We start from the raw sequence: 22,530 nt of genomic DNA on the forward strand, positions 1-22,530 counted from the left end.
TGGTTATGTGCGTTGTTTGGATATCTGAAGATCGCAGTCGAAGTGCAAGTGCACCTACTTTAGGTATAGTAATCCTGCATGTCTGCCTGTACCAGCGCTGTGTTGTGATTGCTGCTAACAGCTGGTTATGGCCACACACTTTTCAAACAAGAACTAGACACCAGAGTTCTGCATCGAAACTTTTGTCCATCACTAAAAGGAGTTTTCATGTAACATCTGCCCTCTGCTAAAAGTCAGCTGCACCATTTCCCAGTAACTGCTACTAATGAGAGAGATTGCGGGTTAATTTGCAGAGACCTTTGCCGTAACTTTGAGCACAAAGTTACCCACAGACCAAGGTAGCAGGTGAGAATCGGTGATGTTTAAATACCAGAGGCACCTTTGTGCTGTCATCTGTCCTGGAGCCCCTGGAAGAGCTTAAAGGGTGGCAAAGCAGGGAATGAGGAGGTATATTTCCTGGGTGTTCACTTAGGGGAGTTCTGGGGGAAAGGATACGTAATTCCTCTTCTAAGATGTAGTTATATTTATTATATAATAAATGAATGAGAAATAATTGGGGCAGATGGGGATGGAGCCTTTCACGTAGTAAAAACCAGTCTTGTGATGTGAGCGTTCCCTGGGTGGTTCTGGCAAGGGCAGGTAAGACCTGCAGGGCCCTGCCTTAGCAAGCAGAGCTGTGTCAGTCGGGGTGGTTGTACAGCCACCCGGCGTGCCCCTCGCTGACGAAGAGACCAAGTGCTCTGGACCCTCTTGGTTTCCTATGTGGCCCCTTAAACGTCGGCTGTTCTACGGGGTTGCGTTAATGCATGAAAGGGAGCGAGGTACAAGGAGCAAACGTTGCAATACCCGCAAATCTCTGCTACTAATGCACCCAACCTTGTCCTGGTATTCTCTCTCTAGAATTCTGTTTAAATGTTGTTTTTTCTAAGCTAGCACTTTTTCTTATACAAGTAAAGCAAAAACCACAAATGCAAAAGCCTGGTTCAACGTTAGTGCTGTCTCTCACTGGCAGGATCCCCGTATTCGATAGCAGTCAAACCAAAGTGCCCAGAAATAATCTTTTATGTGACCTTGTTGCTTCACTGCAAGGTTTAACATCTGAAGCATCGGTGGAAAATGGGACATGTTCAAATGTATTCTGGCTGAATCATCTAAACTTTGCCCAGCAGAAAGATACACTGGTGAAGCCTGCAGTTTGTTGCTGTTCGTGGCACATTGCAGCCACCTCAGCGTTAACTCTGTGGCCTGAGACCACGTCCCAGCAATATATGCTCTACCTTGATTCATGTAACTTGTTTGGTTTTTGCCTGGAAGTCTGAGAGTCGATTTCAAAAACAAATGATGGTCACCTAATTACACAGCCACGTTAAAAGATGGTAAAAGTGGTTACAGGCCTGACTGTCAGCCTGCTGCAGGCTGCCTTGCCACGGCTGCTTCATCTGAACAGGCTCATGCTGTCACTGTTCCTCAGCAAGTAAGTGGCATAAACTCCACGTGGTGGTTTTATTCAGCTATCTGGCACTTGCTGGCACATCTCTGCTTACGTAGCCTAATAGATATTGCAATTATTTTAGTTTTCTTTTTAAATGATCTTAAAATAGTTTTCTTCTTTGTTAGTTTAGCTTTTACTAAACAATCTTGTGACAACTTCCCTTTTGGGGACAAGAGCCCTTAGGTTTGTTGTCATAGAAAACAACAGCTACAGATCAAAGATCTAGTGCTTTTAGAGTGGGTGGTAATGTGTAGGGTCTCTCAGAGATGTTTTATGCATCCCTCGAAAGAGAAGATCTAGTTCAGACAGAGCCTAAACTCCCTGGTGTTTCTCTGCAGAGGACTACAATATTCCACAATTTGCAGAAGTGAGGGGAAAAAGGGCCCTCCTGCTCCTGGGGCAGGAGGAGTTGTTTGTTGCTGGGATTTCCTGGATGGGGAACTTATGGGATACTGCAAGTTATTAGGAAAGATGTCTGCAGGGAAATTATTTATTCTTCTCTGCTTTGGGGACTCCTGGTTTGGTGCCCTGCCATGGCACTGAATTGTTCCTGGGCACACATGTGCCTCAGCTCTGTCTGTGAAAGGACTGTAGGAGCACTTCCCAAGGAAGAGTAAACTTGGGATTTAATTGACTGATTGGTTCGCAAGGTGTTTTTTGCCCACCTTGGATGCAAGGCACTTAACTGGTGCAGAGCATTGCCTTGGAGTGTTCCCAGTCAGGCCCATGAAGGAGGAATCCAGGAGTTTCTCCTGGATTTTCCCATCCCTCTTTGCCCCATTTTCTTAACATGATGGCTCTCAATAATTTTAGCAAGAGTCATTCCTGAGTTCAGGAGTGTGTCTGTACAGTCCTGCGCAAGTGAATCTTGACAGGGCTTTTGCTTTCTAATAGCTGAAACGGAGAAGGGATCTGCAGATCACTTGGATCTGGCTGGCTTGCCCCCTCGCCCAAAAGAAACGGATAGTCTACAGATGACTCCACCTTCTCCAGATTCCAAGAAAAAGGCCAGAGGGATCAAGAGGTTATTTGGAAAGTAAGTAAAAGATGATAAATGACTTCTCCAGAGCTGGGGCTTGCACGTGCGTTTGCTGGGAACACATCTTCCCTTTTTCTCCCTCCAACCTGTGGCTCCATGGTTTACTGTCTCAAGAGCAGGAGCCAGTGTGGTGTTTGAGGGAGCTAACAGCAGGTCAGTGGGGGGGTGGGGGAAGAGCTACAAACCCCGCAGGAGATCTTACCTATATTGGTTGCGGTAGTAGAAGCATGCCTTTTCCTTAGCCAAATGTGAATATGCTTTCTTCCTTTAAACTAGACTCAAAAGAAGTCAGTCTACTACCTTCAACCCAGATGACATGTCCGAGACGGAGTTCAAAAGAGGAGGGACAAGAGCAACAGCGGGGCCACGACTGGGCTGGTCTCGAGACCTGGGGCAGTCTCACAAGTAAGACGAGTGGTGCAAAGTGTGCTGGTGCTTGCCTTCCCGGCAGCTCCAGTCGAGCACGGGGTCCAAAGGAGAAGCACAGTGCCAAAATGAAATGTCCCCTCTCCTGGCAAATGGAAGCAGGCGGATCCAGGCTGTTTCCTCCTTTGAGAGATGGTTTTTGCGGGCTTGAGGTTGGTTGGGTGGTGGGGTCCTGCTGCGAGTGGAGCCTTCCTTGTCCACGGCTTTGCAGGAGTGCAGCTGTGAGGCTGTGCAAAGTGGGGTGTGAGCCCTCATGTGGCAATGGCAGATATTCCTCTGGTACATTTCCGGCTGCGCTTTTGGGGATTAAAGGCTAAAGTAAAACATTATGATCTTATTTCAGAGTTTTAGGCACCGTAGCAGCAGAGGTGGTTGTTTCAGTGGTGTTAATAGACTGTGTTTATTGTGATAGTGACAGGAGATCAGCAGCGATCAGCGCTTCATGGTTCAGCGCTGACAGTTCAGAAGTAGAGACACCCTCTGCCTCACGAGGCTCAGCTAACAGTCGACCGTGATGCACGTTCTCCCATCGAGATTGTCCCAGCTCCCACAGAATACTCGTGAATTAGGCTTAGGTTTTGGTTTTATCGTTATGCATGAGAAGAGGAGATTTGAGACATGGGATTTATCAGTCTTTTTTTGGTAAAATCTTCTGTAGTGAGCTGGACATGCCATTCGCAAAGTGGACAAAGGAGCAGGTTTGCAACTGGCTCCAGGACCAAGGGCTAGGCTTTTACATTAGTAATGGCAAACACTGGATACTGTCTGGGCAAACACTTCTGCAGGCTTCTCAGCAGGATCTGGAAAAGGTGAGAAATACTGGAAACACTCCTTTCAATTAAACGTACAAAAAATTGCTATTTCTGTGCATGTGCATCATGTCTGTAAGGTGCATCCAGTAAAAAAAAAAAAAATTGAAAAGATGAATTTTTAAAATTTTGTCATCTGTAGCAATGCCAAATCTGTTTCTTTTTAATGAAGTTTCGTAGAAATGTAATTCTCTGTAATGAAACTGATAATTACAAATATGAAGTTAAACTTCATTAAGCATGGATATATCAATCGGCTATGCCACTTTAAAAACATGCACACAAGAATGCCTCGTTATCATGTGGGTTTGTAGATTCATTAGCACTTGTGTATGGTACACTGTGTGAGAAAGGGGTAAAAAGCTGCTGGTTTGGTCTGCCTATATTTTCTGCACATTTTACGCAAGAATGAAGATTTGTTGCACACAAGGGTGATCAGTTTCTTCGTCTTAAATCGTTATAGAATTGCTCACATCTTGTTTTCTAAAACTAGAAACATTAAAAAAGTTGATTCAATCTATACTTTGAATCCACAGTATTTGCTAACATTTGAATTTTCAGCTTTTAAAAATCACTATCCTCACCAAATAGTAAGCCTGTTTTCTCAACGAGGGAGTGAGCTAATTCAAAGTTGCAGTTATACTACAACCAGAATAAGAAAACCGTGATACGGACAAGAGTGGCTTGTAATAATTTTATCAGAGGTAACGTTAACTAGCAAGCACTGGTGAAAGTGTATATGGGATTGAAGAGATCCTGGAATGGCTGCACTTGGAGCTAAACCGGGGAAGGTGTTATGCATTTGGAAGTATTAATAAATTTCAGTAATTCCTGGGACCTTCATGTGCTCTTAACTAAATAATTCTTTTAACCTTACCTACCCAAGTGGGAGGGAAGGAAATAATCCCATCAAGTATTTTTCTGAATGCTAACATGTTTTATATTGTGGGGTTTTTTTTAGCCTGGTATGAGAATATTGTGGCCGACATTTTCATACAGTTTGGAGTCCACCACGTTTTGAAATTAATCCACCACAGTGAGTGGGCCTTTCCCTAGTGCTGAACATGTGCTAAAATGATGCTGATATTCAGCAAATAGAAAATACACCTGCCAAGTCACCACCAAGTGCTGTGTACAGTGTGACCATTTGTAATTCAGCAGGGGGAGAAATAAAATACAGGATTGTCTCTAGGTTTGCTGCTTTCCTTCCTTTCACAGGAGCTTGGGATAAAGCACCCATTGCATCGGAAGAAGCTTCAGCTTGCTCTGCAGGCACTTGGGTCTGAAGAGGAAAACAATCATGGAAAACTGGATTACCACTGGGTTACCAGTAAGATTTTATTATATGCTGAAGCAGCAACTTTTGATAGGCGTTCCTAATCATGGCTAATTTGGGGCTCAAAGAGTGAGAATAACCCTTAACTGGTGCTAGGTAACTTGGCTACCATGCTAACATGAGTGTCTGTCTCTGCCTTAGGGTGGCTGGATGACATTGGCCTCCCCCAGTATAAGACCCAGTTTGATGAAGGAAAGGTGGATGGCCGAATGCTCCATTACATGAGCGTGGTGAGTAAATGGCATTTCTTTTCCTGACATCTTGTTTGTGTTCTTAGTTTCCAGGACAGTTTCTTCCCACTTTAATGCATGGGGGCATACCTCCACATAGCTCACTAAAGACCAGGTGAGACTAGAGAGACCTGCTTTCCCTGCGCCTATTGTTGCAACTGCATAGATACTATATTCACTTAACATCCTCCTCTCTCCATCCCAGCCTCCATTTTCCTCCTGCTCCCTTTGGGTCAATTTGCCAGCGGCAGCAACCTTTTTTGCACCCCACAGCACCGGGATCCGTGCCCTACCACACACCTCTGCAAGCAGCCTTCTCCCCTTTCCACATTCACCTCCTCTCAGCCTCCCCCAAGCCTTCCCCCAGCGGCAGCCCCAGCTCCAAACACACCAGGAGCCCCTGCTATAAGAGGGAAGGGGTGAGTCCAGGCAGCAGCTGGCCCTGAGAGACAGCTGGCTGTGACTGGAGAGGAGGCGCTGCCACCAGCCACCATTGCCAACCTTCTTCCCCTTGGCCCTCCGGTGCGAGTGGCCACTGGCTGAATCCTGGCTGGCCCCACAAGCAGCCCACTTGTGGGGTGCAGAACGGGATCTATAGCTGCTTGGCCAGCTCTCATGTCACAGACAGCCATTCTCGGGTCCCTTACAGGCATCTTATGGGATCCAGTGTCCACAAGGAGCCAAAGAGCAGATCACAGTGATCTGGCTTGTGGCTTCCTAGAGCAGAAAGTTGTGAAGTCTGTGAAGTCCAAACTTCAACAGCTAAACATCTCGTGTGCCTCATGAGACTTTCTGACAATAATTTCAAAGATGTTGAATGGTTCATAAATCAGGTCGTCAAATTTTCTGGATAATTGAAGGGAGAAGGCTGAGGGAGGTCAGAGTGCCGGAGGCATCGCTACTGCTAAAAGGATATGCCATAATGCTGTATTTGTCTGTGTGCTTCATTGCAGTGTTTAAAGGACCCCTTGAAACTGTAGTGGGTGTCCTGTGTTAAGCTAATGCTAATAGCTGTAACCTATAGAAAACAAAAGGCCTGATACTACTACTCACCTGCAAGTATTTCCTATATTCTTTCCAGCTTTAAAGATACTATCTTAAGGTGGAAGAGCAAATATAGTAAGCAGGAGCCCAGACTCATGCACTGAGAAATGGGCAATCTTGTGCTTAACAGTTGTGCATGACGCTGATGTGCTCAGGCAGCACTTGTAAGTACACAAAAGTGTGCAAATTCTGTGGTCACAGTTATGCAGCTGGGCCCTTAGCTTTTCAGGTTGTTACTAATTAATAGAAGTAGGTGGAATTTTTTTCTTCAGTGAGCAAACATTCAGCCTACCTACCTATTCATGTGGATGCCTAGGTGAAAGAAACCCCAAGCCATTTCCTTTGAAGAAAATTGCAGTTTTAAGAGCCAGCTTGTGTGAAAACAGGCTACATTTAGTAGCTTTTGAATAATTTATTTCGAAATGCTTAGCACCAGCGTCAGCTCACCACTTTACTGCTGGTCAGGTGAAGCCAACCCAGCAGGTTTCCTTTGTGTAAGGTCTCAGGTAAGATGAGATAAGACCTTTGTTCTTCTCTGGAGAGACAAATGCAAACTGAGCATCGCCAATATTAATTCCTTCTGTATAACAAAGAAGAAATCAATCGCACTCCTGTTCTCTCATGAGCCATGCCACAGGCAGAGTAAAAGTTACTTTTTTATGCCACATTTGCATGTATTTTGTATAGGCTTTACAATAGCACCAGGAGGAAGCCTAGGGTTGATCCATCTAACTCTCCTCCTGTAAGACAAGCGTAGCGCTGCTGAGGAACTGCAGCCACTGCCCAGGACTGACCTGCCTCAGCTACCTGGCATGACTTTGCTGTTGAGTCCATTTTGGTCAAATGTTAAATACTCGCTGCTTATGTAGTGTGGTTTGGTGTTTGTTTCCTTTAGTTTTTTGTGTTCGGACATTAATATAAAAGTAGAAGGCAGTTTCTTTCTTCTGCTTCTTAAGTCTTGGAGATCTGATGCCAGTAGGCTCCATTGAGCTTGATCTTGTGTTTGTAAGGAAACTTGTCTTATTCAACAGTCAGTCTTTTTTCTATTAATAAAGAAAGGAAAGTAATAGGTGGACAGAGGAGGGATGTGTAGCAGGAGCTTTGCCTTTTAAATAGATACTCTTTCTGTTGCTTCCCTTTAATTGTAGATCACTAGGGATATTTTTAGGCAGTGTTTAAACATCAAATTGTAACAGCAGCTTCAGTGTAAACGACCAACTAAATACAGCTATATGCAAAGTATGAAAGAAACACTTTTTAAAAAGATCACATGAAGTTACCCTGACTTAGCAAACCACAAAATAGAAACTCTAATCTTAGAGTTTACTTGGGCAAGCGAAGAATTTCGTCTTAAATATTCTGACAAAATAGAGTCCTGTATTTGTAACACATAAGTAATGCTAAAACATATTAAGCCAGGTTAACCCTGGCACAAGGATGCATAAATTTATCTGTCAGTCACCTTGCACCAGCAGAGAATTGGACTTTGAGACACTTAATGGCATAGTTAGGACTCAGTTACAACTGAGTTAGGACTCAGTTACAACTCGCCTACCTTAGCAGGAATGCAAGTCTCACAGCATGTGATCATAGTTCCAGTGCACGGGAGGTTTTTCTTTTGTAGCACTCCTGTGGAGTGGCAGCAGCAGGATGCAAGCTGGGAAGTCTAGCCAGGCCTGTCATGTACTCCTCCTTACAAGTTTTTCATGGCTTGGCTTCTTGAATGAGAGAAAATCTGATTATTTTGTTTTTGAAATGCTAAATTTGTGGGGCTAGTCAGTGGAATGAAACCAGAGGTGGGCAAAATGTGACATCTTCTGCATTTCTTAGGTTGCAAACCTGTCAGCAGGTCAGGGTGTTGGGTAGCGTCAGCAGCCTTTTTTAATCTGGGAGCCTCATCTAAACCTTCTGTCACCTTCGCCATTGTCCACCACACGTGTCCTGTGAGTTGAGCCCCCTTGGGTGCCAGAAGGCCCTGTCTCTCCCCTCCTTGGTGATTTGAAGGAGCCCTGAGTACAAGAAGGAGAAGAGGGAACTTCAGTGGAGCCAAAGCAAAACTCCTGCTTGCTACTGTAGTCATGAAGGGTGGAACTCATCTCTGCTGGCTCTTGACATCCAAAAGCTACATGTCCAGCCGAAAGCAGTCATCTGTGCCCTGTGGTCAGTGCAGAGAGGGGGGCACTGTGAGGCACTATCTCATTCCTTAGCATGGCACAAATTGTCCTAAGAGATGCCTGACGCTTTCCACGGACACTGGTGGGAGCCTAAACAGCCGGTCTGTGCGAGCTATAAAATAAGTCCCCCGTGAGATGACTGTTTAGGTAAAAAACATTGCAAGGATCGAGCTTTTGGAGAAAGAACCAACTGCTTTTGTTAGTATTACCGATGCACTGCAGGGAGGAGTGTGGCCCTGCCTTTGCAGGCTCTTGCCCTGCAATGTGTGAGAAGTGGCTCATCCCGTGCTGAAAATGGTGTGGTGCAAAGGCACAGCCAAGTTGCCTTGTGGTGCCTTGTCACAGAGCCAAGCTTCAGGCTGCCCATGTGTCCAGCGTGCTCCTTTGGCATGTGTGAGGGGCAGTCGGTGCTCCTGGCCAACCTGCCCTCCTTCCCTCGAACTGTAGCGAGTGCCTGCACAAGGTAGGAGCTACACAGTGATGGTGAGCTGGGGCCAAGGAGACTTAAGGTGAGCCTCTCCACAGCCTGGGTATGGTCACCCTTTCCATCGTTCCATCACTGTGACAAGCATTTTAAAAAACATTTCTCATTTGCAGTTCTGGGAAACCAACCTGACACACCTTCTGTTTTTCTTCTTCCCTCTTTTTTTTCATTCTGACCGTACAGAATGCCTCTATTTTCAGGGTAATTTATTGGTTTCAGTTAAACTTTCAGCTGGACATTTGTGGTATTAAAACTTTTGGCAGGATTAAATGCAAATGCCAGGTGAGTCTGATGCACTGTGTTTGGAAAGCTGTCGTGGTTCTAATCAGATCGCTGAGGATATGTCATCTCACCCTCTCCCCTCCTTGTTACCCCAGGTTTCTTGTACTAAACTCTGTACCCTGTGTGAAGAACATCGCCCAGGAGCTGGTACAGAGCAACACAGGAAGCTTTTATTTTGGGACAGATGGTTTGACGTTAATCACGTGTCTCACATATTAAAATCTTACCCCGGAACGTGTCAGATGTGCCATTTTAAGCCAGGGTCCGAAGCAGTCTCCTTCAGTCAGGTGCTGGTTCCACCAATAAGCATGTTTATGTTTATTAACTCCCTCTTCTTCTTTGACAGGATGACTTGCTGTCCTTGAAAGTTGTCAGTGTCCTCCACCACCTCAGCATCAAAAGAGCCATTCAGGTTTTGAGAATAAATAACTTCGAGCCCAACTGTCTGCGCAGGAGGCCGTCTGATGAGGTACTGCTTTAAGATGAAACTGCGAAGAGGAATCCTCTACGGTTTTTCCCTGGTGTTTCTGATTATTCCTGCTCTGCCCTCTCCTCCTTTCTCCTCCTTCCTATTTCATTCTGTTTCATTTTTGGTTTCCTTTTTCTCATGTTGTTCTTCCAAGTCTCATGCTCTGCCATCGCTACCTGGAACACCACTTTCTTTCCTCCACCTGTCATGGCCCCAGACTCATGTCCCCTTGCCAGATCTCCTACTCTTCTTCCTAGCCAACAGCTGGCTGTTCTGGCTTAGTCTCTGATGTGCTGTCTGGAACATAAATCATCTTGAACTCAGTGCACTGTTGCCGTGAGTCTTGTGTAACTGATGGCTGTGCCAAAATTTTCTGTATAAAAGGAGTTTGGCCCTGTTACCAGATGAGAGACTGCCATCAGTTTGTTTTGGAAGCAGCGTATGCTGGATAGGGCAATGGATGATGAAGCAACTCAGACTCTTGGATTTAGATTCACGATACATATCTGCAAGAAAAGCACAGCGGCTCATGGAGCCAGTTAAATCTTCAGTTCTACTGGTAGAAGTTGCAAGTAGTCCTAGTGCACAGCAGGATAATCAAATGGCATGAAGCATAATACAGACCTGCCCACTGTCCAGACCCATCTCCACGTTCGTATTGCTGCAAGATAGCAATCCAAAAAGAGGTTTTTTTCTCAAGTGCAAAGTGAGCTTGCATTTGTTAAGGGCAGGAGAGGTTTGTTTCAGTAAAGGTTGGGGCTGGCACAGCAGAGTCGGGAAGTCTCCTTAACTGCCCGTTCCTTCTGTTCACAGAATAACGTCACACCTTCTGAGGTCACCCAGTGGACCAATCATCGTGTGATGGAGTGGTTACGCTCCGTTGATCTGGCAGAGTATGCTCCTAATCTGCGGGGGAGCGGTGTGCATGGGGGACTGATGGTAAGGTTTTAGGCTGGCTTATTCCATTTTATTTAAAAAAATGTGGCTGAGAATCGCTAGAGCAAAGTTCTGACATATTTGCTGCACACACCTTATCTTCTTATTCTGCTTCATAAGAAGTCACTATCAAAATGTATTACCGTGTAGTTTAAAGGACATTACTATTTTGGGCAGAATTAGCGTGGGCAGCAATGGGTTTGATTATCTGTATTCCCCTCCCAATTTAATTTAGGTATGGCATTCTCCACCTCCTGTCCTACGATGCTGTACACTGCTATCATGCTGTTAAACAGCCACTATCTTCCTTCTTAGACCCGGATAGGTTTTTATTTTGTGAGGAAGGCTTGTTACTTCTGTAAAATTTGCGATTTCAATGTCAAACCAGGATTATTTGTAATTGCTCTAGCATCAGATACTCCAGGCAAGAGATTTATACTTGCAGAAGTTTGTTGTGGTGATGAAGAGGTATATCCCTGCTCCAAACATCTTATGTCTGTTTATTTTCCATCATACCTCTGGCTATGTTTTCCAGAATTAGAGGATGGTGGGTAAACATTTTGTGGCAGCTTCACACATTACGTGAGTTAAGGGTGGATTTACCTGTTCCTTTCTTCTTACCTGCCAATTTGTTTCTATTTATAACTCAAGAAGGAAAGCTTGGAGGTGGCACTTTATGAATCCTTTAACTAGTTAACTCTCTTTTCTCTCTCTTTGTTGTATGTTTCCTCTAAGATAAAAACAAAAACCCTAACGCAACCTTAGGAAGTGACCAAGATAGGTGTGCCTGTTGATGTCCTTGAGACCTCATCAGGTAGTACTGGCTTCAACTGGATTCTCTGTGATTTGATTAATAGGTTTTGGAGCCTCGTTTCAATGTGGAAACCATGGCACAGTTGCTGAACATCCCACCAAACAAGACGCTACTGAGACGGCACTTGGCAACTCATTTCAACCTCCTCATTGGGCAGGAGGCCCAGCAGCAGAAGCGCGAAGCCATGGAGTCCCCAGACTACGTCCTCTTAACAGCAACTGCCAAAGTAAAGGTAGGTCACTTGTTCTGAGGTGGTGCATGAGCTTCCAGGCAGACATGTAGATCTCCAGTGTGCTGGTTTTATCCGTGATTGGAGGGCAATTCAGTAAGGTCTGAGAAAAGGGGCTGGCTGCTAATGAAAGAAGCGTGAGAGCAGGACTCAGCAGATCTGGGTTTGACACTTGTGTCTACCATGAACGCGCCACGTCTCAGCCTCTCATATGCACAGACAAGAGGTAGCACTCTTGTGTGTTGTCCTTCTGTCTGTACTATAAGATGTTTGGGAGGGAGACTGTCTCTTACTGTTTATATGCTCATGGTTTAATGCAGTGGGATTCTGATCTCATTTGAGATCCTTTAAATGGCGTTTTCTTAACAGTGGTAGAATGAGGGAACACATCTCGTTCTTTTGGATGCTACTATCGTGAAATACAGCTATTCAGAAGATCTTTGTTTAGGAGAGCAGTGGGGTTTTGACCCTTCATCATTGAAACAACAATGCAAGAGGAAGAGATCTGTTAATTCTTTGCTGACTCTCTAACTTCTTGTCAATTTTCTCTTCACTTGTAAGCCAAAGAAACTTGCCTTCAGCAATTTTGGGAGCCTGAGGAAGAAGAAGCAAGATGATGTGGAAGAGTATGTGTGTCCTATGGAGCTGGGGCGGGCATCTGGAAGTGGGTCGAAGAAGGGTTTTAAGCCTGGCCTGGATATCCGAGTATATGACGATGACGATTTGGACAGGCTGGAGCAGGTAAGCGAGTTCTAGCAGTTCGGAGTCCTTGACTGTGCTGTTAGGTTCGGGGGAAAAAACCCTTCGTTTCACAGGGAAACCTTCCTTTTGCTTTGGCCCGTGAAGGTCCTGACTTCTGGCAGTCACACAGCACCACTAACCAATGTGTCTCTCAGCCCAAGGAGGTTCAAGCTGTGAATGCAGCGCCTTTAGGACCTACTCTGGCATAACCGTCCTCCTCTCTCCTCCCTTGCTTTGACCATACAGAGTGTAATCAAGCAGTTACATTATTTGCTGCACTTAATTGCCACTCTGTCATGGCATACAATGAATTCATTATTCATTCATTATTCATTATCTGTTTTTTGTAGATGGAAGATTCAGAAGGGACAGTGAGGCAAATAGGAGCGTTTTCTGAAGGCATCAACAACTTGACAGTAAGGCTTAGAAGTGGGGTCTGTGGAATAAGAGCTCTGTTTCTGTAAGATGGATATAAACCCCTTGGCAGTCGCTAGTATTAAATAGCGGTGCTATTAATATAAATACTTACATTAAATAGCACCGCTACTTAATACAAATACACTAAGTACAACTTTTCTTCACTATTACTGGCTCTGTTAAGCAGCTGAGTTTTGTAGTTTTGGGGGCAATTGCTTTGATTGATTTCAGTGCATAGCGGGACCTAGTCTTTGGATAGAGTGAAGCGCCCACTGGTCTCTGAGGGCTAAAGCATGTCAAATACTGTGCAGACTATGGGTGTGGTGAAGCCTCGTCAGAACTAGGGGTCAGACGAGGTCCTTTGGTTTTTGTACAGGGACAGAGGGGAAAAGAAAAATTAGCGGTTGAGGAAGACACCCGCCCATCCTGGCCAGGAGGTTCCCCCGGCCGGGAGTGGTGGCCCGTGGTCACCAGCCCTCTTTGCTGACTCTCCACCCTCCAGGGAGGGCAGAGGACACGGCACCCAGCTCTAAGCAGTGGGTTGCCAACTGAGAGTCACGGCGCGTTTTCTTGGTGGAAGCCCAGCCCCAGCCTGCGCTCTCCCAGCCGTCTGGGCCAGCAGAAAGGCGACTGAGCCGCAAGCCGGTCAGGAACCAGCACGGGTGAAAAAGGTCCTCAGCAGAACGAAGATGTGGCTGGCAGGGCTGACGGCGCTGTTCGCTGCCGGGCACAGGACTGGACCATCCCAGGTGCTTGATTTCAGTTGTGAGGGCCTGAACCTTGACTCTTCCCTCCTTTCCTTTCTAGCACATGTTGAAAGAAGATGAAATGTTTAAAGACTTTGCGACTCGCTCTCCTAGCACCAGTATAACAGATGAGGACTCCAATGTGTGACGGTAACCACCCGGCACTGACAAAGGCTCACTTTCCTATGTGCAAGAAACGTCATCATTATACATGACGGACAGCAGATCATGTACATTACATTGCTCTTGCTTCTGTTTGTTAGAAGTAATATTGGGGGGTGGAGAATTTAAAAAAAAAAAAAGGAGGAAAAAAAAAAAGGTGCCTACTCTAAAGTTGCCATAAGAAACACCCAGACACTGGTAAATGGTAATTGGTTTTACTATATTTAATGTACAAACTGGTGATATGTTTCAGAGTGTTGCATTTAAATTTATGTGGTATCACAGTGCTCCTTTTGCTTATTCATGACCTCAGATAATCCTTTATACTGTTTCAAAGTAACAGATGATGTTAGGTAGAAGTATTGCATCTGTAGATATTGTGCATCAGCTTTCTCTAGGCTCTCAGCTGAAAAAAGATGCTACTGCTCTTTTTCAAGTGCATTTGTTCAGTGCAAATACCAGTTCTGCCCTTCCTTACGGTATCCAGTGTAGGATTTGAGTCATCCATGTCTTGCATAAACTCCCTGGTAGCTCTTGACTGTTGCTCTTATTTTTATACTGTTTTATAAAAAAAAAAAAAAAGAAAAAAGTAGTATATGAAGTACATATAAAAGCAAAAATTTAAATTTTGTGAGATAGAGTGATGGAAAGTTCAAGGTGTGGGGGAAGGGGAGAGTGTTGTAAAAAGATTATGCCAGTTTGCATACCAGCTGGTTACTGGAAAAGGCAGGCTGACCTTTGGAACTGTTTGCTTTCATTGCTTTTTACTAAGTGCACAGTTTAATGATCTTCCATTTGGGATGAAACAATTATTAAGCATGTTTCTTCTAGCAGTGACTCTTACGGAAACTGCACATTTTAAAACATCTTCTTTCTTGTTCCCAGCAGCAGTATTTATAGCATTCAAACAAGGTTATTAACACTTCTGTGACTTAAAAAATTTCCCTAAAGTTGAGAGTACTCCCTGCATATGGAAGGGATATTTCTGTGCTGTGACTAACGTAAAGATGGTGTAGTTGCAAAAAAATAGAGTTCTATAGAGAAATGTATAGGAAATATATTATTTCATAATATTAAACCTGAGGTGGGACTTTTCCTCAAAAATTCAAATATCAAACATGTTGCTTGTCATTTTACCTTCTTAAAGCACAGCTCCTCTGCTTTTGAAGATCGCCAGATTTTAAAAATCCTAACTAGCCAGTGGAAATCTTTTGTCAGCCTTTCGGTATTGCGAGGCGTCCTAGCCAAAAGCAAACAAAAAAAAGTAACTCTGTTTATCACAGTGGTCATTCGTATGGTGTTGAACGTTGCATGTATTTTAGCACAATGGCATGAAGCTTCTTTGCTTTGTAAAGGCAAAAAAAGTCCAGCTGGAATTGTTCCTTGCGGTGGTGTGTTGCTTTACCAAGCGTTTGTCACTCATTTCTTCGCTCTCCTTGCTGGAAGTGAGACCGGTTCCGACACATTGCTGGGGTGGTGCAAGGGATGTTAGATTTGTGCTGACTTTGTGGGTGTTTCTGAGACACTATTAACAAAGCTAGGAAAGGAAGAAAGGTTCTTTCAGGGGCTTCCAGGGAGCTCCCATCAGATGTTGGGGTAGATTGGAGACATATTCTAGCATTATATTATTGTAACCTGATAAGCTATTACCAGCCTGGTTCTTTGAAGGATGTGCAGTGTAGGCTATTATTTATGTACCAAGATGAAAATTTTTACATGGACTGGTTGTGTTATACATAATATTAAGTGCTGCCGTTTTCTTTTTAGTGTCTGGAGCCAGGCAAACAATCCATTATGTATACATAAAATAGTTTGTGCTGCTTAACATTTGTCTACAAACAAATCACAGCTGATGCTTTATTCAGAATTCCTGACGAAGTAATGTCCGCAAATAATTTGCCATCTGTTGTTTCTTCCTCTGCAGTCTTGGGGGTGTTGGAGCTATTTTATTCGGGCAGAAATACCACATTGTGTAAGGCCTGCCGTCAGCTTTAAGGTGCAAATGCTTGGGATGTGAATTCAGGGCTCGTTTTCTGTGAGTACTTTGCAATATGGTTATTGTTTTACATGTAAGTTGGACTTAAGACCCTGCTCTCCCAAATGCTGCAGAAGCACTGGGAAGACGTGCAGGCTTCTGAGCAAAGGTATTCCTCCAGATTCACTCTCACTAGACACTGGCTAATGAACATAACGACTGGATATTCAGCGGGGGAAAAAAAAAAGGGGACTAGTGACACATTATTATGTGCTGAAATAGGCACAAACAAATACTCTCCCTTTTCTCTTCAGTCCAGTGCTATTACCAAATGTATTAGCAAGCGTATCGGCAACGGCAGATGATGGTTTATTTTAAGTCCAGTGTAAGTAGCATTCTCTCCAAACAACCTTTTTCCTGCGTTTGCCAGTTGGAAACCAGGTTGTCCCTTTGAAGCTGCCTATCATCCGAACCTTGGTTATTTTATGGGAGTGGAATACGAAAGCAAGTGATAAAGTCAGGAAGTTTATGTGTGAATGTGCACAATTGATACCGTTGGAGTATTTTAATTTGTGCGTGTTTGAAGAGGGCAACATTACTGTGTATTGCCATGTAAAACCCAATAAAGTCTGTGGAAAATGCCAAGTGTTTCTGGAAGCTGGTTCCTTTTTAATGTATCCTCTTTTTTTCCTTCTTATTTTCCTAGGAAGCTCGTTTTGTGCTATTTAAAAGACAAAGGAAGGAGAAGGGGCAAAATCGCACATTTTTTGTGGACTGATTAGTTTCTTTGTCGATAGTGCTTGCAGAAAGACTCAGCTAACAGCTAAAAAATCAACTATCCCAAGTGGTTTTACTTATTTCTGGGATCCAGATTTGAACCATCTTGGGTTGTTTGGTATGGCGTGATTAGAAGGTGTTCCCCATTGCTCGGTGTGCGCTCCTCGGCGAGTCCTCGCAGGGTGCCGAAGGAAGGACCAGCTCTGGCCCTTCTCACCGTAAAGGGCAACCGTCTCTCTGGTCCCAGGTGTCGTTCCCGTCCCCGTGCCCTCGCAGCCCTCAGCAGTCATAGGAGCTGCACCTACTTTGCCAACAGGAGCTGAGCTTCCCCAAACTACATTTTGTTGCTGGGGTGCAGGTACAAATGATGATCAATTTTTTTTTTGCCCAGTGTAGTCCAGGTAATGGACCAGAGAATGCAGAACCCCTGTCTCGTGACGTTCATTTCTGTGGTTTTGTTCATCAGCTCAACATTTCAGTGGGAACACCGAGGATAAACACTTTGAAACCTAGAGTGTAATAAACTTTAGTTGTCTGTTTGTTTACAGTGATGAGGAAAAGAGAGATGTGTATCGATCGAGAGCCTATGGAGATTAAACCCAGCTTTTTTTCTGTTCTCTTAAATTACATACATGCTTAGGAATGGAGAAGTAATACAGAATAACCTCTGGAATGACTCTTCTGATCCTCATCCACTAGCTATTGTTGCATCCTGGCTTTCCCTTTAGGAGAGAAGTTGCACTTACCCTACCTGCATGCTTTTTATACCTTGTACCGCTTTGTTGTTACGAATGTTTAGTGCATACTTTATGCTTCACCTCAGTATTTTGGCATTTTCATTTGCAACAAGAGCTTTTCCTACTGAGCCTCTTTATCCTCAGTTGGGAGGAAGAAGAGAGTGCTCTTTGAGGCAGCTAAGAAGCAAAACCTTCTGAGTTGCCAGTAGATTTCGAGCAAAGAGAGAGTATTAGGTGCTGGGGAACCCTTGAATAGAAAGGAAATTAGAGTTAGAGATAACAGGAGAAGCAGCAGCGTGCTCCCTGATCATAGCTGTGAGAAGGTCACGAAGGAATGCAGGTGGGCCCATGACACATTTGAAGACCTGTGGATGAAAAGACACGTAATACGTAGGACTTGATCTGTTTCTTAGAGAGAGGGACCCAAGGGCAGCAGTGGGACTGACCAGCCCGTGTACCTGAGAAGGTGTTTCCCTGGGGTGGCAGGAGCACATAAACATCTGTAGGCAGAAGGAGAGAGAGATCAAATGAAGATGTTTTGAGCAATGAGAGTAAAGAGGGCAGAGAAAGACAGATCCTCAACACTTTTTTCACTCATTCAGAATGAAGAGGAGGAGGAAGAGCAGCGTTCAGCAGGACAGAGCCTGTTTCTTGAGAATGGTGGTGAGATCCTGGGCCGATGAAGAGACCATAGTGGTGCATTTGGCACCAGCAATATCCAGAGCTGAACAGGGGTGGCTCCTGCTGCAGTGGTAACATATGTTCCAGCTTTCACAGCTAGGGAGACTGGATTTTTTAAGATTAGGAAGCTTGTTCATTTGTAGCTGTATTTGATAGTCGTGCGTGGTGGTGTATTGACTGTCCAAGCATTCCTGAGATAATCCAGTTAGAGGCAGCAACAGCGCAAGCTTCTCAGTTGAGCCAAAAGTCCAGCTGAGTCCGTGTGCATTGCCATGGCACAACTAATGCCACTGACAGTAGCAGCAATTAATACTGGGACACAGGCAACGGCCCATCAAAAAAGACCACCGCGTCATTTCAAGCACTCTGTAGAAGTCTTCGGGTTTGGATGCGAACCCTTCTCTGGGGGATTAAAAGAAAAAGGTTGTTTCATCTCCAAGAAACACCCAGTGCTGATAAAATGGCTTCTCCATAATAGTCCTAGAAAGGAGATCAAAGGAGATAAGATCAGACAGGAATGAGATAGCATCAGCTAAAGAAATGGTGCCAGAATTAACAATAAGGAAAACAAGCACAGATGAATTCAGTAGATGTGAAAGTTACTGGGCCTGTCGGGCTGGTTGCTGCTCGGTGAGCTGCGGAGGGGCACACCCAGGAGAAAGCCCGGCTGCCCCACGGCATGGCAGCCTGCTCACAGAGCTCAGCTCTGCCGCTACCGTGACCTTCATCTGGAAGGCGGCAGGTAACCATGTGCATGCTCAATAGGTCTGGCTGAGCCCAGCGCCTACAGAGCCTTTGCTGGAAAAGGAAGTGACTTCCCTGAGGTGGTCTGCACGTGGAAACGGCCTCCTCCCGCACGGAAAATGGGCCAGAGGGTCTCTCACCAGGAGAACAAGGCTGAAACTCTAGTCATCTGTGAAGTCTTCAGCCAAGGCGTGGTCCATGCATCTCAAAGGCTGAAGGACTATCTTGGTTTCGTGGATCCTCAGAGCAAGTTCCAGCCAGCCACAAACATGCTGAGCGAGATCTTTTTGGTCAACTTCATCAGCTTCTGCGTGGAAAAGGGAGTGGAGGAACGTATCACAACCAGCAAAATGACCAAGCAGCAGTCCTCCCTGTTCGGGGCGGACTGGATCTGGACTCTGTCTGGAGCTGACAAGCAAATCCAACCTCAGATCGCTGTGCAGGCTTTCCAGCTGGCCGAGCTTTTCCGTAGCGAAGGCGGCCCCACTGGGGCGGTAGAGGACTGCTGCCGGGAAGCCGTGTTGGCAGACGAGCGCTTCCAAAACAGGAGCAGGTTTGAGAAGCTGGCGGCGTTCTGGCGCCTGGTGGGACGGGACTGCCTGGGCTTGTTCATCGTGTTCGGTGTGCCAGGGAAGCCCAAGGACATCCGAGGAGTCATGCTAGACAGCATTGCCAAGGAGGAGCAAAAATGCTGCCTGTTGGGCAGGAATGCGCTACGGCAATTTGTCACTAGTACTGACAGCTTCCTGCCCACAAAAGACATGTTGGAAAAGTGCCTCTGCACAAAAAACAGACCGAAGGAGGTGGGCAATGTGTACATAAACTTTCTGTAAACCACTAGTTAACAAACAGCAGTGGCTCTGCACGCCGGCACCAGAGGCTGCGTGGGGCTCAGCTCTGCCTCTCTCGCTTTTCTCCTTGCATGCTATTCCCTCCACCCCCTTATTTCCCACCCTCTCCTCCACCCATCGCATTCCCTTAGCTCCTGCGGAAGCCCGGCTGAGCCAGTCTCTCCAGGTTTTAAAACAACAGGATGTACCTGCCAGAAAAATGTGTTTATATAAGGCACGTCATTTTTCCAGAACATTTTGTTCGCCAGACATTAAGTCTTGGCTGGAGCCGATGAAAGCTTTATCGCCCTGAGCCTTTGGGAGGTCGCATTAGACTTGACTCACAGCCTTTGTTTACTGTGTGGCAGTTTTTTTCTGTAATAGGAGGCTGAGGCTGTAATAAAGAAAATGCACTGGTGCTGGTCAGAAGATTTGCACTGAGTGTGAAGGACAATACCAGGGCTTAAAAACACTGGTTTGGAGGCATGAGCTAGTTCACAACTAAGAGGAAAAGAAAGCCCTTTCCTGCCATAGAAAGGGGCTGTATGACAGGCCTATTAATTACCTACCTGTCAAAAGTAGATCAGTGCCAGGCTACAGAGGGCCGCGGAGCTGTGGCCGAAATGAAGGGGCAGGCTTGGTCCTGGCGGCAAAGCCTGTTCTCGCTGAGCTGCTGCGATCAGGTCAAGGTGTGGCCGAAAGCAGTGGTAGGCGTTAAAGAAAACTTGGGGAGATCAACCAATGCGGACAAAAACCTGGCCCATGTTGGTGGGAACTTCTGCTTTTCAGGGCAGCAGAGGCAGCTCCTGACCGCTTGTGGCAGAGAGCAAAAGTCTGGAGGAGGCAAAATTATTTCACTTTGACTTTGTTTTCAGTAGCTTAGCAGGTGATGGCATTGATGGACTGATGATTTATTCCATTTCTCTCAGCTTTTAGTGGACAAAGAGTTGCACAATTGTAATTACTTTCAGCCACTGTTAACCAGTGAAGGAAGATCTGATCAGTTTTCAAACTGGTAAACCCACTTTGTTTATAGCTATATCTGAATAGTTTTGTTGGTGCAAAAACTCCTCTGTCTGTACTTTTCTTATAATTTCATTCATTTTATTTAACAGAATAAAATTTCAAAATCATCTCATTCATATTTTACTATTTACTATGTGAGTTATAAGATGGGGCAGCTGTGACAGCTGGGAAATAAAGGCTGTTATTTACTCAGCCATTAAAAAAAAGGGCATAAAGAAGCTGCAGCATCAGTGCCAGAAGTTTTCGCAGCTTTCCATGGTGTAGGCGGTGGAGGCTGAAAGGTGACCTGAAATAAAAACAAACTGAGAACTGTGAAATTTTTGCCGAGTCACAAACATAGCTGGGTATGGAGAAGGGAGGCCTTTTAGTTTTGAAATCGTTCATTGAGATACAGTTGTTTTTAAAGAGCTGGTGTCACTATTATTTTGTGCGTGTAGCAGGGGGTTGGTGGGACAGAGGGGATAGTTCTGGTGTTTTACATGGAAAAAACAAACATGCATAGCTATGGGGATGCGTGCAGAGCATGAGGCCTCTGTGCCCATTCAGGAGGGTTGGGTCGGTGGGTGGGTTTGGTTTTGTGGGATTTTTTTTTTTTTTTTTGGCCTGTTTAAAGTAACAGCATAACCGATACTGCAGCTGGATTGATTGGTTTATAAAAGGTCGGCAGAAAAGCTTTGAGTTTGCATTAGATTGGTATTTCACTTATAACTAAACTAAACTAGTGCATGCATGTCTCTTACGTGATTCAGTTCTGTAGGATTGCTGTTTCTGAAAGCTGGTTGGACTTTTTCCTTTGGGTGTTTTGCATGCTTTTTCCAGAGTTGGAAAGGGAAAAAAAAATCAAAATGTCTTGTATATAGAGTTTGGACTATAGAAGTTACACATTGGGGCAGTTGCCCAGTTGGTTCATATCCTCCGAAGTGGCTCTGGTACCTCAGAGATATCACGCAGGCTTGGTGTTTATTCTGTGAGCCGGGTCCATCCCCCAGCCTGCGCCACACTCTTTGCCTGGTTGCCTTGAGGGTTTTAGCTCAGGAGCCCAGGCCCTCAGCAACAGTGAGAACTGGCCAAGACTCTGTATTACAGGTAATAATGGCAAAGACGCACAACAAAATATTTAACAATGTACATTTGACCATGTTCATTTATTCAGCCAAGCTGGAGTCTCAGCTCAGGTGACTTACAGCCATACCACAAGCTTCTGTAACTGCACATACTAATTTACCAGGTAAGGTGCTGACCTCAGACAGTTTAATCCCATGGTAATTTGTGTAATAAGGTTAGTAAAAGCAAAGTGAAGGGGTTGGGTTGTTCTGGGTGGTTTTTTTTTTTCCTTTGGACAGCATTTGCTAACATCTAGTTTAGTAGAATGTATAGTTTGTGTAGTTTATACTGTAGTTGAGCACAAGAGCTCATGGAAGAAAGGCTATCAGAAGAGGAAACTTGCAGCACTGCTGCTGTTGGCTGGTTAGCTTAGCCAGGCCAGGCAGGTCTTCGTAACAAGAAAAAACAGCAGAACATCTCACTCCACCCTTTTTAAAGAAACTTTAATTTAAGAAGCATGATTATTTAATTTAAGCAGCATGATGTATCACAGGATACAGACATCCACCCTACATGGGTGCACCAGGAGTTTCTGACTCAAGCAGAGATGACCTGGGCCCTTGGTGCCAGTGCTTTATTACTCCAGAAGGGCATCCAGCATAACCCCCCACCCCCCCTTCTGCTCCCCTGTTGCAGAAGCAGCAGCATGGCTGCTGTATGCTACATGGACACTGGCTGGCAGAGGCCTTCATCCACAGCTGTCCTATCCCTCAGCCACACAGTGACTCCTCTCCCACCCTTCCTCCCTGGGTGATCTGTCACCAATGCACCCCTACTTTCTCTTTCATCTCCCACACCCTGGGAGGATAAAACCTCCCACTCCCTG

At 45.1% G+C, this 22,530-nt stretch overlaps 2 protein-coding genes across 15 annotated transcripts in view; both read left to right on the top strand.

The window, feature by feature from the left end:
* Nucleotides 1-16,450, top strand: part of PPFIBP1 (PPFIB scaffold protein 1) — a 117,993-nt gene extending 101,543 nt beyond the window's left edge. For 9 of the 14 annotated variants that reach the window (XM_076343514.1, XM_076343536.1, XM_076343551.1 and 6 more), the window contains 12 exons: nucleotides 31-63; nucleotides 2,387-2,528; nucleotides 2,808-2,936; nucleotides 3,616-3,766; nucleotides 4,985-5,096; nucleotides 5,244-5,332; nucleotides 9,663-9,785; nucleotides 10,599-10,724; nucleotides 11,579-11,767; nucleotides 12,326-12,505; nucleotides 12,856-12,921; nucleotides 13,730-16,450. In XM_076343514.1, the coding sequence (XP_076199629.1) occupies nucleotides 31-63; nucleotides 2,387-2,528; nucleotides 2,808-2,936; nucleotides 3,616-3,766; nucleotides 4,985-5,096; nucleotides 5,244-5,332; nucleotides 9,663-9,785; nucleotides 10,599-10,724; nucleotides 11,579-11,767; nucleotides 12,326-12,505; nucleotides 12,856-12,921; nucleotides 13,730-13,816 (1,427 nt within the window). In that variant the 3' untranslated portion in view covers nucleotides 13,817-16,450. The remainder of the gene's footprint in view (nucleotides 1-30; nucleotides 64-2,386; nucleotides 2,529-2,807; nucleotides 2,937-3,615; nucleotides 3,767-4,984; nucleotides 5,097-5,243; nucleotides 5,333-9,662; nucleotides 9,786-10,598; nucleotides 10,725-11,578; nucleotides 11,768-12,325; nucleotides 12,506-12,855; nucleotides 12,922-13,729) is intronic. The other 5 variants (XM_076343544.1, XM_076343601.1, XM_076343618.1 and 2 more) reach the window with 1 other exon arrangement.
* Nucleotides 16,451-17,413: 963 nt separating this feature from the next.
* Nucleotides 17,414-20,316, top strand: REP15 (RAB15 effector protein). The gene has a single exon (XM_076343632.1). It carries the CDS (start codon nucleotides 18,864-18,866, stop codon nucleotides 19,575-19,577), a length of 714 nt encoding a protein of 237 aa, XP_076199747.1. The 5' UTR covers nucleotides 17,414-18,863; the 3' UTR covers nucleotides 19,578-20,316.
* The last annotated feature ends 2,214 nt before the right edge of the window (nucleotides 20,317-22,530 follow it).

Source organism: Aptenodytes patagonicus, chromosome 1 (genome assembly GCF_965638725.1).
Source record: "Aptenodytes patagonicus chromosome 1, bAptPat1.pri.cur, whole genome shotgun sequence".
Lineage (NCBI taxonomy): Eukaryota > Metazoa > Chordata > Aves > Sphenisciformes > Spheniscidae > Aptenodytes > Aptenodytes patagonicus.

Coding starts and splice junctions, on each gene's coding strand:
- REP15 (XM_076343632.1), top strand. CDS start 18,864: ATGGGCCAGAGGGTCTCTCACCAGGAGAACAAGGCTGAAACTCTAGTC.